Genomic DNA, 14,474 nt, shown 5'->3' on the forward strand with positions numbered 1-14,474 from the left:
CATCCCGGTACGCCTGCAAGTTATAAGCATTCAGCGTATCAACAAAGGGCTTACTGTGTAAATACTTGAAGATGCAGGCTCTGCGAACATCAGTTGGAAGGGATTCGGGCAAAGGAACGACAGCTTGCCTTTGAGGTAACGTTTCAGATCCTTTGGCTCCTGACTTAACAACTGCTCACTCCAGTCGCCAGATCTTCTCCCTGGCATCATCCAAGTCCGACTGAAGACGACCGATCATTGAATTCTTTTCTCCTGTCACCTCCCAAGCTAGTTTCCAAAGGCGAGCAATCTCAGCATCTTTAGCTTCAGAGATTTCCCGAAGCCTGGAAACTTCATTGCTCAACCTACTGAGCCTAGAAACTTCTTCCACTTGGTTGTGGAAGTTACCAGCAAGACTCCTGCAAACAACTTCTGAGTTAAAAAGGAGCAGAAGAGTAATTTTTCAGAATCAGAAGATAATGAAGAAAGACTTACATCACCAGTGACTTCGTAAAGACTTCATCTGGAAGTTTGGAAAGAACTGCGCTCTCAAAAGTCATTCGAGCAGCAGTACACCATTCCAACGCTCTGTCAAACTCGTTTGACACTAATTCAGGCGAAGGATGAGAAGGATGAGCTACATCAAGAGAAGGATGAGCTGCATCACTTGTCATCCGACGGCGCTTCCTGGTGGCAAAATCCTCCAACTTGGAAGGAGAGGAGGAGGATGCCAAACAAGCACTAGAATTGGAAACAGAAGCAGCACTTGCTGTGACCACACCTTCATCAGATGCCAACATAGTTGCCTCAGATGCCCGAAGGGTCTCCGTCGGGGGTGCACCAACAGTCTCACCAGCAGGGGCGTCGGCAGCACCATCAGTAACGGAGTGATCAAGATCTTCCTGGGAAAGACGAGAGATCACTTCGGGCAAAAGAGGCGTATGAGCAGCATCAATAGAAACTGTGGGAATCTGACTTGAAGATTCACCGACAGCAGTCGCCTTACGCTTGGAGGATTCACTAGCTGAAACCACATCACTAGCCCCAACCACCACCGACGAAACAATTTTCTTGCTAGATTTTGCTCTGATAAAGTTCGGGTTGATCTTGGGAGCCACTATGCAAACAAACAAGCCGTATCAATACAGAAATCAAACGACGACAAAAAGAGGGAAAACCCTAGTCTTCTATCACTTCTGACAAAACCAAATAACTAAACCCCAAGTATTACTACTGTGCAGTTTACTCGGGGGGAAAGTGGGGAAAGAGATGAGTAATCAAGAAACTCACTTGTTCAGAAGTTGATAGAGCTGTTGTTGGAGTACGAGGAATACGGGAGCAGGCCGAAGGACGGAATGTCGCTTTAGCACTTTAGCAAATCTAACTTGCAGATAGCACGATAGATGAAGAGTACCCATGAAGGCTTTAAATAGCCTCAGGTATTAAGACGACGGTTGAAGGCTAAGGACAACCGACGACCTAGATCGAAATGACGCTTCGAAATCCGCAGGAAGCAAGATCAACGGTCGGAGGGATGCCACATGGAAACATGTGGAAACGAGCACCTAATGCAGAGATACCTCCAATCGTCGCACCGCCATTAAAATAATGGATGTATTTCCGATTCATTGGAAACAGTGAATGGTATACAAAAGCAAGAAAACGTTTGAACTTCACAGAAGGGAAACGTGCGGACTTTGCAATAAATGAAGTAGTGGGGAAGATTAATGCATCTTTCCGAAACACGTCTTCACAATATTTCTACAAGATTATTATTCGGCGAGGAATGTAAAGTTAAGTGATAAGTTTTATCATTTATACTTTGATATTCAAGGCAAGATTTCGGCAGGAGACGGGGAAATGTAAAGGCCAACATGAAAAAGAAATGTCTATTCATTAATAAGAGGGTAAATCTTTACAATAAAAGATAACTCCCTAAGCCTCTTCTTCATTGTTGCCCGAGGGACCCTGGTCAAGAGGACTTTTCTCAGGATCTTGAGAAGAGCCTTCCTCAAGAATGGCATCGGCTGAGTCCTCTACAGCAGCAACTTGAGACTCGGCTTGTGATTTCTCCTCTGGAAGCGCCGGCTCGTCAGCCAGGTATGCCTCATATTGAGGGTCAGCTGGAAAAGGATCATCTTCTTCCCGAGCCCAGTCCGGGAGATCCATGCCAACTTTCCCGAAGACCTCTTTGTGGCACACCTCACGAAAGGGAGCAGTATCAAAGGAAGGGATTGATGCTAGAATTCGCTCCCAAACGTCATTCTGCCCCAAGCGATAAGCTTGAATGTTGTAGGCACCTAGCAGCTCGGAGAAAGGTACGCTATTCAGGTATTTCCGAACACACTCCTTCCGAAGCTCTGGCTTTATATGCTCGGGCTTGCTAGGGATCGCCAACTTCAGATGTTCTTCGAGCTCCCTGCATTTGAATTCAAGCCTGTCACCGAACAACGTGGCAGCTGCTTTTTGCTTCCTGGCCTAGCGCTCGGCAGCAGCGGCATGAATCTTCGAAGCTTCGAGGGCCTCCTTGAGAGAGATCACTTCTTCCTCATGCTTTTTCCGCAGCTCCTCGGCAGCTGCAGTCAGCCGGTCTATTTCAGAATTGGCCTTGGCCAAATTCTCCTCACAGGTTTGCAGCAAGGAGCTGGTGCGACCAACCCGGCTCAATGCTTCCATGTGTTGATAAAAGCTCAACACAGCATTCCTGGGAAGGCGGAAAAAAATAAGTAAGCAAGAAGACCGGTACCTTGTAGATTGACTAACAAGGGAGATGTCATCCAGGGCTTCAAATTCCTGGCGATCAGAAGGAGCAAGACTGAGGGAGCTCCACTCTGCAGCTTTCTCAGGATCCCGAGTCACCCTGTCGGTCAGCTTCAGGGTCCACTGGGGGGTGAAGACCTCCTCAATATCCGTTGAAGCTTTGGGTTTTTTATGGGAGGAAGCATCAATTGTGTCATGCCTCCTTTTGGTTCGGGCGGAGGAAGAGACATTAGACCTCTCCACCATTGGTTTTTTCCCTTTACCCGAAGCATCAGCCACGGGCCTGATATTCCTGATACCCCTATAAGAGGGGTCGGGAGAGGGAACAAAAGCCTCTTGATCTACGGTCAAGGCTCTGGGTGATCGTTGCTCGGATGTCACAACGGCCCTAGCGGCCTTCACTCGCAGGTTCTCAGGGTTCATTCTTGGAGGCACTGCAAAGAAGAATGACAAGAGTCAGAATTAAAGACATATCACTTCAATAAAATTAAAGGATGGTGGTTAGAAGCTCACAATGAGCCAGGCCCCAGTACTGAAGAATGGAGTTATACTCCACTTCAAGTCCATGTATCTCTTGATACCATGGAATGGATTTGATCTTCCTGACGGCCGCCTCGTCTTCTCTGGATAAGGGAAGGTCTCGGTTATTCTCGGAAGAAGAAGTACACCTCCTCCAGGCGGTTGGGAAGTCAAGATCTGATGGAGGCGCTCGACAGAAAAAGTATCTTTCGCGCCATCTTTTGTGGTTAGAAGGGCAAGTTCCTTTAACAAGGATGCTGCCCCTCCAATCAATTTTAGCCTTATTGCGTTTGGACAGAAAAACCCATCCGGGAGGATGGGAGATAGAAAGAACATGAAAATGTACAAAGAGAGAAAGAGATGGCGTAATGCCAAGTTCAAAACACAAACCCAAGAAACCGACGATGAGACACCAGCTATTGGGGAGGAGCATTTCGGGACAAATGTCCCAATGATTCAGAACTGCGGAGAACAAAGGATTAAAAAAGGGAAAGCGAACCCCGCTTTCCAGTGCATCTATATACAGAGAGAATTCACCCGAAAGGGTTGAATCAACCCTCTCATCAGGGTGGGGAGCCCTAACCTGATAAGAGGAAGGAAAATCAAAATCTTGAATGGCTGAAAGAAGGGTTTCCTCATTATAAATGGAGGGAACAAAGCCAAGTCCACCATCGGACCTGGAAGTTTGAGGCTGCCTAGAAGACTCAACAATCTTGGAAGATCCAGACTCGAGGAGGGCAGGAGAAGTTTCAGTTTTTCTTTCTAAACCTTTTTGAGAAACTTCAGCAAACTCACGCCAGAGGATAGTTAGGGTTTTGTTATCACTATCCGACTGTTCGGGAGCAGGAGAAGCAAAAGCCTCACTGCTATTACCAACACTGGGTACCAGAGAAGCCCCATCGTCCGCCATTACTTTTTTCAGTAAACTACAAAAAGAAAAAGACCAGTAAACTTACTGATTCAGTTAGGCGGAAGCTTGAGAGCAAGAAGGCGCGAAGCAGACAACAAAGGTTCAAATTCCAGACAGGAAGAATGAAACCTACGAAGACAACGAACCGCTTTTAAAACTCTCGCACGAGTGTTCGGGAATATGAATGATCGAGATTGATTCAAAATCAACGATCGAGATTGAAAGACGTTTTGAAAGTTTGAACTCACGAATCCGAAATAGGCGTTCGGAAACCGTCGCTTGGATGACGTGAGCCACGACAGATCAACTGCAAGGAGATACGTGGCCTTACAGTCACAACGCTCGAGGAAAAGTGACCACCGCATTAAATGTGATATGACATTTAATGAAGCACGCAGAGATTATCACTTGACGAAGAACCCAGTTAAAAACCAAGCCCTCGGGATCGGCCGAACGCTTGGTCTGGGGGGCTCGTGATACAGAGAAATTATGATCAGACCGGGTTCACACCTGGTCCGACCCTCGACCCCGGTCGAGACGAAGGGAACCGACTCGCTCCCGAGCGAACCGGATCCAGAAGATGGCTTGCTGAAGAAGAAAGCTTATTCGGCTACAAGCGTGCCCTAATCCTACTTATGGATTAGGGTAATTACCCTAATGATGGCAGACTCGAATTAACGGCTGCGGATAATCATTGTCGAAGGGATAATCATCACATAACCTAAAGGTTATCTCAGGAGTCCTCTACTAGTCCAAACTAGTAGAAGTCTATTGCTCAACGGATCTAACTGTTAAGATCCAACGACTACCCGAAGAAGGCTCAAGTGCATCCAACGAAGGAGATTCAAAGGTACACTCTATATAAACCTCACTACCATACGAGGTGAGGGGATCGAAAACACACAATCTGAGACCCAGGTTCAGATACATACTGATAGACTTAAACTATCAGCGCTCTGCTATCTAGATCACCTTTCCCAGTTCTTCATTCCTTAGCTCTGTGCTTCTAGCAGGGCCGTTTGTGATTAAGTTCATCAACTGACTTAGCCTTCGGAGGTGGACTCCCGACCCCAGCGGTCGGGCCACATCTGATGCTTTCGTTTTGCAGGTCATCATGAGGAGATCTAAGGGCTGAGCAGATTTTGGACGCATCACGCCCAAAAAACAAAAAAGGAAAAAAGATTTAAAACAGCAAATTGCATACATACACTTGGATTTGTAAATTTTAATGTTTCCTAAACTCATTTATATCCCTAAACACTCTCCGTGGAATTCTTTTGTTTCATGTTTCTCCCTAATAAGTATGGACATGGCAATTGTTTTTCCTCTTCAGCTTGCTCAATGTTAATGTGATGCAAAATATAATCTATGAACACTAAAAGTTTTTTTAGTATCATCAATTCTCATTCTCATTTTGAAAAGAATGAACTTTGACGACTAAGGGGTTGTATAGCAACATTCTTGTTCCTTGTGCATTTTCACATTTTTGGAACCGAAATAGACTATAACATGTATGTCTAATCTGGTTTGTTTCTTGTGTTTTTCCTATATTTTTGGAAAATTGACACTTTGACTCAGTTTTCAGCCCACTTTGAGAAACACCAAATTTAATTGGTGCTTTTCACCCTCAAAGAAAAAAAATTCTCTTGAAAAGGTTGTTGGGCATTCTTGTAATCGTGTCCTTTTTACATTAAAACATAGGATTTTGCTTTGATTCAATGCCATAAATGCGTTGAGCCATTAAGTCAAAAAACATGGGCCATCAAATCAAGATCTTGGTCGAATCTGTGGCCTTAAAACATGCTTAATGGTTCAGTGCATTAATGACATTGAACTAAAGCAAAATCCTAAAACATAACCTCCTACTTTTAAATCAAAGTTTCTTCCTGATAAGGAAAGAATAAATAAGCTTAAACCAGTTTGGTTTGAGCCCAGTCCGACCAGATCGGAATCGAACCAGTTCGGTTTGAACCTAGTCCGACCAGCTCAGATCAAGTCAGACCGACCAAGTCAAGGTCGGTCGAATAAGTACAAAGGCTGAATAGCAAGGTAAATCTGAATAAGATTCTAGCCAAAGAAACAGTATTCAGTCAAGACTCAACTACTCATGTTTGAGTAGGACTCAATGACTAAGATTCAGATTGCAACCTAACTAAGGTTTGAGTCCCACTCAAACTCATACTTAGAAAAGCTATAAAAAGGTATGAGAACACAAGAGAAAGGTACGTTGAATAGAACTATCACTATTCGTATTATTATTGTTCATTACTTTCTTGTCTTCCTTAGTCGGATTCCTAACTAGATCGTCGGAGGTGAAAACTCGACCTCCACGGTCGAGCTCATCCTTGCAGGTTCAACCAGCTAAACGGACGAACAGGATTGTGTAGCAACAATTGGCGCCGTCTATGGGAACTCCGATCAAAAAGCTATTATGAAGACGAGATCAGGTTTGGTAATCGAAGAGGTGTTTGACGGAGAAAAGGAGGTCGATCAAGGCAACCTAGGGGGTATCCGAACCTCCCAGGAATGCAAAAAATTCCTGAGCTCCAGATTCAGCAAGATCCTCCAATTCTTCCAGATCCTCAAGCAAGTCAATACGCAACAATGCATCAAATTGTCGAAGTTCAAAAGGAACAATTTGCGATGAGAAAAGAAATCTCATCCCTAAGCGAGTTGATTAGGATGGCCATGCAACACGTAATTGGTCCCCAAGTAGATTCTCAGAAAAAACAAAAAAGTCTCGAAGGGAGCAGGCGTGATCGACCAGATACCTCAACAATCTCAAAAGGAGCTGTAGAAAGAGACAGCAAAGTCTCAAACCTCGAAATAAGTTATTCCAGAGAAGAATCCTCTAGTCAACGAAGACGGAGATCGAGGAAGTAGCACAAATCTAGCAAAAGCTTCAAAGGACAAAAAGAACCATAATGGTTCAAAGAAGCGAGATGAAGAGATGAATAAGTGCATCACCGACCTTGACGAAACAGTCAAAAAATTGAAGAATACTGGCAAAGACGAGCTATACGCCGTTTTAAAAGAGGATCCTTTAATAAAAAGCGTCTCGGAAGCAGAGATGCCAATAGGTTTCAAATGCCCTACCTTCAAGGCATACGACGGATCGAAGTGTCCTAAGCATCACATCACCCATTATAAGTCTGTCATGTCTACTTCTAGACACAATGAAGCAGCTATGTGCCGCAGTTTCCCATCATCATTGACTGGAGCAGCGTTAGATTGGTACCAAGCTCTGCCTCGTGGCACAATAAAGAGTTTCGACCATCTAGGTCGGACTTTCTTATTGCGTTTCCAAAGCGGAGTAGAAACCAAAAAGAGAGAAGATACCTTGTTCACTGTAAAACAAGGGCGAACGGAGTCCATTAGAGATTTCCTTGCGAGATTCAATAATTTGACCATGCAGATTGAAAATCTAGATGAAAAGATAGCCTTCCACGCCTTGTACCAAGGACTCAGCCCTGAAGGCCTACTTGAGAGAATTTTTCTTGACATGCCTGAAACGTATGATGATCTCAGAGAGCGATGCCACAAACAAGCAGAGATATCAGAAACAATTGAATCTAGAAAGAGTGAGCATCCAACCACTGAGGCAAGAACGTACAAAGAAAAATACCAACCCATCAGAAGAACGACCATAGACCCAACCAGGGATGGTTTACCTAAACGGGAATGGTCACCAGCTATGAGGAGATCAGAAATCCTGATCCAAATTAAAGATCGAGGAATTCTCCAGTGGCCCGATAAGCTACACTCTCGTCCGGGAAACTGTGATAAAAATAAATATTGCGAGTTTCACAAAGATCACGGACACTGGACGGATGACTGCCGACAACTAAAAGAAGAAGTTGACAGGATCATCTCCCAAGGGTAGCTCACAAAATACCTCCGACCTACCCAACTTGATCAAAAGCAAGTAGAAGGGGGTAAGAAAAGGTACAGATCTCCAGACAGAGAAGGACGCCTAAACAAGTCCCAATCACGGGAAGGAGGAGATGATAAAAAACGACCACCAATATTTACTGTGTTCGGCGGCCCAACTGAGGAGTCAAGCAGACAAGCCAAAAGAAAAGCACGATATGTGGGGAATGCCGAGCTTGAAAAGCAAGGTGAGAAGATCACTTCAGAACCAATCACCTTCTCATCCAGAGATAAATAAGGGGTAAGCACTCCCCACGACGATGCCCTTGTCATCAAAGTCACTCTGGCCGGAACAGAGATCCATAGAGTCTTGGTAGATAAAGGGTCATCAGCAGATATCTTGTCACCAGAAGCTTTCAAAAAATTACAGCTAGACGAGAAAATGCTGGTACCCTGTGGAACACACTTATACGGCTTCACAGGAACCTCAACCCAAGCAGAGGGCACCATCAGGTTAGATCTCCGTATCGGCAAACACCCCAGAGACAAGGTCATTCAAGCAAATTTTATGGTCGTCCGAGATTTGTCTGCTTATAATATGATCTTAGGACGACCAACCCTTTGCACTCTAGAAGCAGTAGTTTCATCCTTACACATGAAGATGAAATTCCCTACAAAAAGGGGAATAGGAGAATGTTCCGAGGATCAAAAAGGGAGCAGTCAGAGCTACGCCAATTACATGAGAAAAAGAGTAAAAACAAGCTCTACCATGGTGGTTGAAGTCAGAGATGATCGCGATGAAGAAAGCATGCAAAGGGCCGAACCAGTAGAAAAGTTGAAAAAGATTAGGCTAAATTCAAAAGAAGATCAAGAAACTATGATCGGAGCAGAACAAGAAGAAAAGTTCAAAAATAGTCTAACCAGATTTCTACAAGAAAATGATGATGTCTTTGCATGGTCGGCAGAAGATATGCCCGGAATAGACACAGAAGTAGCCGAGCACAGGTTAAACATAGACCCTCAAGCAATTCCAATGATACAAAAGAGAAGAAATTTTTCTTTGGAAAAGTATGAGGCCATTCGAACAAAGGCTCAAAAGCTAAAACAGTCCGGATTCATTAAACCTATTGATCACCCAACTTGGTTTGCCAATGTGGTAATGGTAAAAAAGGCCACTGGAAAATGGAGAATGTGCACAGACTATACCGACCTCAACAAAGCCTGTCCAAAGGATTGTTATCCTTTACCAAGGATAGACCTGCTTATCGACGCAACGGCCGGTCATGAGATGCTCAGTTTCATGGATGCCTATTCAGGATACAACCAAATATTGATGAATCCAGACGACCAAAAACACATAGGATTCATGACGGACAAGGATAGTTACTACTACAAAGTAATGCCCTTTGGTCTAAAAAATGCTGGGGCAACCTACCAGTGGGCGGTCAACAAAATTTTCGAGCAGCAGATAGGCAAAAATATGGAGGTATACGTCGATGACATGCTGATTAAATCACATCTCAATCCAACCACCTCAAAGACCTAGCAGAAGTATTTGAGGTACTCTGAGCATACAAAATGAAGCTCAATCCAGAAAAATGCGCTTTCGAAGTATCTTCAGGAAAATTTCTGGGGTTCATGGTATCCCAAAGAGAAATAGAAGCTAATCCGGAGAAGATAAAAGCCATACAAGAGATGAAACCACCAAAAAGCATCAAAGAGATACAAAGTCTCACTGATCGGGTGGCAGCCTTAAATAGGTTCATAGCCCGATCAGGAGAGAGATGTTCCCCATTCTTTCAAGCTCTAAAAGACATTTCCAAAAAAGGAGTACCAGAGTGGAGCGAGGAGTGTCAGCAAGCTTTCGAGCATCTGAAAGAAAAGCTAACTACTCCACCCCTGCTCGTACGACCGACCACAGGAAAGGAACTGATCATCTACCTGGCAACTTCTCCCCTGGCTATTAGCGCAGTGCTAGTGCAAGATGAAGGAAAACAGCAAAACCCCGTTTACTATGTGAGCCATGTGCTCCTTGATGTTGAAACAAGATATCCAGAGGTGGACAAGCAGGCTTTGGCCCTGGTCATAGCAGCCAGAAAACTGAGACCATATTTTCAGTCACATCCTATCGCAGTATTAACAAATTTTCCCTTAAAGAAAATACTGCACCGACCAGACTTGGCCGGAAGACTGGTATCATGGGCAGTTGAGCTAAGCGAGCACCAAATTGAGTTCCGACCAAGACCAGCCATTAAAGCACAGGTCCTAGCTGATTTCATCCTTGAAACTTCTGAACCAAAGCATGAGCAAGAAGAAGAGGCCATTTCCAAAAGTATCAAAAGATGGATACTCTCGATGGATGGTTCTAGCAACGCATAGGGGAGTGGAGCGGGATTGGTCCTAATAAGCCCAGGAGGATTCCAAATACGGTATGCACTACGCTTCCAATTCAGGGCATCAAACAATGAAGCAGAATACGAAGCATTAATAGCAGGTCTTCGTATAGCAAAAGCCCTTGATATTCAAAACATCGAAGTTAGGAGCGACTTACAACTAATTGTGAATCAAGTGAACGGGCTATATGAAGCAAAAGAAAAAAGGAGGACTAAATATCTGACCATGGTTAACCAATATAGACAATTCCTCAAAGACATACAAATCCAACAAGTCCCTGGAGCAGAAAATGAGCAGGCAGATGCCCTATCTAGATTGGCTATGGATGAAATGGATGCAGACCCAGTCGTGTATATGGAAGAGCTATAGTTTCCCAACATCAATCTAACCGACCAGATGCACATACAAACCGAGCATGGTTGGATAACTCCAATAATCAATTATCTGGAAAGTGATTTACTACCAGAAGATCCAAAAGAAGCTAGAACTGTAAAGCAAAGAGCAGTCAGATACACCGTCAGAAACGACAAGTTATACAAAAAGTCTCTAACCCGACCATTGTTACGATGTATAGGGGCTCTAGAGGCAACTGTCATCCTAAAAGAAATTCATGAAGGAAACTGTGGAGGTCATATAGGAGCCAGAGCCTTAGCAGACAAGGTAATAAGGCAAGGATACTATTGGCCCACACTACAAGAAGATTCGAAAGCTCATGTCCGCAAATGTGACAAGTGCTAGGCGCACGCCAACATACCTCATGCCCCCGCAATGCCTCTAACATCAACTGTAAAACCCAGCCCTAACCTTGACCCGGGAACCTTGTTATTTGTAGGTCCGATGACCCGGAGTAAAGTAAGAAGTCAGCTTTGGGCAATCCCAGTGGAGGACTTGGTGTCTGGCTTTGAATCCATGAGAGTTGATGATGAAGTTCTATTTATGGAAACTGAATCTTGATGAAGATCGGATTAGTTGATGGACTTGGAGTGCTCTCTATCTTGGTTTGAAGGCATTTCTACCTATTAGGTAAGTCACTTGACTTGTGTGCAAAACCCCTTTAGGATTGGATTTGATCTGGGCCTTCAATTCCCTGTTTTGGATTTCTTTGTCGGCATTGGTCGACCGATTGGTCGACCGGGCCGATTGACCAATCCACTCGACCAATGAGTCTTGTCTTTGGCAATTAGGTTTTTCTTGCTCTATTTAAGTCCAATCTCGAGTCCACTTCGTATTTGCTGCCTCCAAACTCTTTGGAACGAACCAAAGACCTCTGCAAGTCATCTCCTTTGCATCCTTGGTGTTTTCTTGACGGATCTTCGTCGAAACTCTTCCTTTTGCATCAAAAGGTATGTCTACTCTCTCTTCTTCTCCTCCATCTTTGTTTTTCTTTCCTTTTTGAGTTGAGACAGTAGAAGAGATGTTGCATTCTCTGTTGCAAACATCTCTGGACTTGTTCTCATGATCATCCTAAGGATTTGAGGCTAGAACAATGATCTTAACCATGATCATTGCAAGCTTTTGAAGGAATCATGATCAAACCATGATCTAGTATTTGTTTAACTTCTTATTTGAATTCTGATCTCCTTGGATCTTCTATATTGATCATGTTAGTAGTTAATTGCTGTGTTTTCTTTTCATGATCCATGATCTATCAATCTTTAGTTGTTCTCTTCTACCATACTATGTGTTCTTCATGAATCATGGTAGTTACATATATGGTAGGTTTTATTTCCTTATTTAGATTTATGCTTCTAAGCCTATTTCCTTGAAGATCGAAGTATGTTTTCATGATACCTTTACCTGAAGCAATGATTCATCCTCCTATTGTTCTTGTCTTTGATTTCTATTTCGAATTCATCAAGATCCATGGTTGATCTAATTATGGTAACTTTTGTTTCCTAATTTGGATCTTGATGTCTTGATTTGATTAGTGTTTTGAGGTCCCCTATATGTTAGAATACTACTGATGTAGTTTACCCCTTGATTAGTACCCTTTTGAACCACCAAATTCGGATTTCATATCTTAAAACTCTGTTTTTTAAGGCTATCGTCTGCATTGGTCGATCGATTGGTCGATTGGACCGATCGACCAATCCACTAGACCAATGAGTTCAGCAACTCCAGAATTGGTCTGTGTTGGATGTTTTGGTATCTTTTCTGTTAGGGATCTTTCCTAATATGTTGTATATACTTGTTTAGGACCTTCTTCTCAAGTTTGCCAAGATCTTACTTGATTTCTTAGGATTCCTTTGCGAGATATAAAAGGTAAGGATGGTTATTTCCTTAATTACATAGATAGCATGAATCTAGTTTCTATATTTGAATATCATTGACATGTTTCCTAAATTAGATTCTTGCAATGATATACTACTGTTGTATAACCTTGATTACAGTAGCATTACTTGTTTATGATTAATTGATTCATGAATGATTTACTTACCAATTATATACAAGTTGATTGTACTTATTGATTTCTTTCCATATATGAAGTTACCATATATGTGATTGTAAAACCCAGCCCTAACCTTGACCCGGGAACCTTGTTATTTGTAGGTCCGATGACCCGAAGTAAAGTAAGAAGTCAGCTTTGGGCCATCCCAGTAGAGGACTTGGTGTCTGGCTTTGAATCCATGAAAGTTGATGATGAGGTTCTAATTATGGAAACTGAATCCTGATGAAGATCTGATTAGTTGATGGACTTGAAGTGCTCTCTATCTTGGTTTGAAGGCATTTCTACCTATTAGGTAAGTCACTTGATTTGTGTGCAAAACCCCTTTAGGATTGGATTTGATCTGGACCTTCAATTCCCTGTTTTGGTCTTGCTGTCAGCATTGGTCGCTGATTGGTCGACTGGGCGATCGACCAATCCACTCGACCAATGAGTCTTTGTCTTTGGCAATTAGGTTGTTCTTGCTCTATTTAAGTCCAATCTCGAGTCCACTTCGTATTTGCTGCCTCCAAACTCTCTGGGAGCGAACCAAAGACCTCTCGCAAGTCATCTCTCTTGCATCCTTGGTGTTTTCTTGACGGATCTTCGTCGAAACTCTTCTTTTTGCATCAAAAGGTATGTCTACTCTCTCTTCTTCTCCTCCATCTTTGTTTTTCTTTCCTTTTTGAGTTGAGACAGTAGAAGAGATGCTGCATTCTCTGTTGCAAACATCTCCGAACATGTTCTCATGATCATCCTAAGGATTTGAGGCTAGAACAATGATCTTAACCATGATCATTGCAAGCTTTTGAAGGAATCATGATCAAACCATGATCTAATCTTTGTTAAACTTCTAATCTGAATTCTGATCTCTTTGGATCTTCTATGTTGATCATGTTAGTAGTTAATTACTGTGTTTTCCTTCCATGATCCATAATCTATCAATTTCTAGTTGTTCTCTTCTACCATACTATGTGTTTTTCATGATGCATGGTAGTTACATATATGGTAGGTTTTATTTCCTTATTTAGATTTATGCTTCTAAGCCTTATTCCATGAAGATCTAAGTATGTTTTCATGATACCTTTACCTGAAGCAATGATCCATCCTCCTATTGTTCTTGTCTTTGTTTTCTATTTCAAATTCATCAAGATCCATGGTTGATTTAATTATGGTAACTTTTTGTTTACTAATTTGGATCTTGATATCTTGATTGGATTAGTGTTTTGAGGTCCCCTATATGTTAGAATACTACTGATGTAGTCTACCCCTTGATTAGTACCCTTTTGAACCACCAAATTCGGATTTCATATCTTTAAACTCTGTTTTTTAGGCTATCGTCTCGCATTGGTCGACTGATTGGTCGATGGACCAGATCGACCAATCCACTCGACCAATGAGTACAGCAACTCAGAATTGGTCTATGTTGGATGTTTTGGTATCTTTTACGTTAGGGATCTTTCCTAATATGTTGTATATACTTGTTTAGGACCTTCTTCTCAAGTTTGCCGAGATCTTACTTGATTTCTTAGGATTCCTTTGCGAGTTATAAAAGGTAAGGATGGTTATTTCCTTAATTACATAGATAGCATGAATCTAGTTTCTATATTTGAATAT

The 14,474-nt window shown here is 42.7% G+C and overlaps 1 protein-coding gene across 1 annotated transcript; it reads left to right on the forward strand.

The window, feature by feature from the left end:
• Positions 1-7,118: 7,118 nt before the first annotated feature.
• LOC149018653 (uncharacterized) lies at positions 7,119-8,051 on the forward strand. The gene has a single exon (XM_089153937.1). It carries the CDS (start codon positions 7,119-7,121, stop codon positions 8,049-8,051), a length of 933 nt encoding a protein of 310 aa, XP_089010063.1.
• Positions 8,052-14,474: the final 6,423 nt, after the last annotated feature.

Source organism: Hakea prostrata, chromosome 4 (genome assembly GCF_041222555.1).
Source record: "Hakea prostrata isolate BN-2017 chromosome 4, UWA_Hpros_2, whole genome shotgun sequence".
NCBI classification, from domain to species: domain Eukaryota; kingdom Viridiplantae; phylum Streptophyta; class Magnoliopsida; order Proteales; family Proteaceae; genus Hakea; species Hakea prostrata.

Coding starts and splice junctions, on each gene's coding strand:
- LOC149018653 (XM_089153937.1), top strand. CDS start 7,119: ATGAATAAGTGCATCACCGACCTTGACGAAACAGTCAAAAAATTGAAG.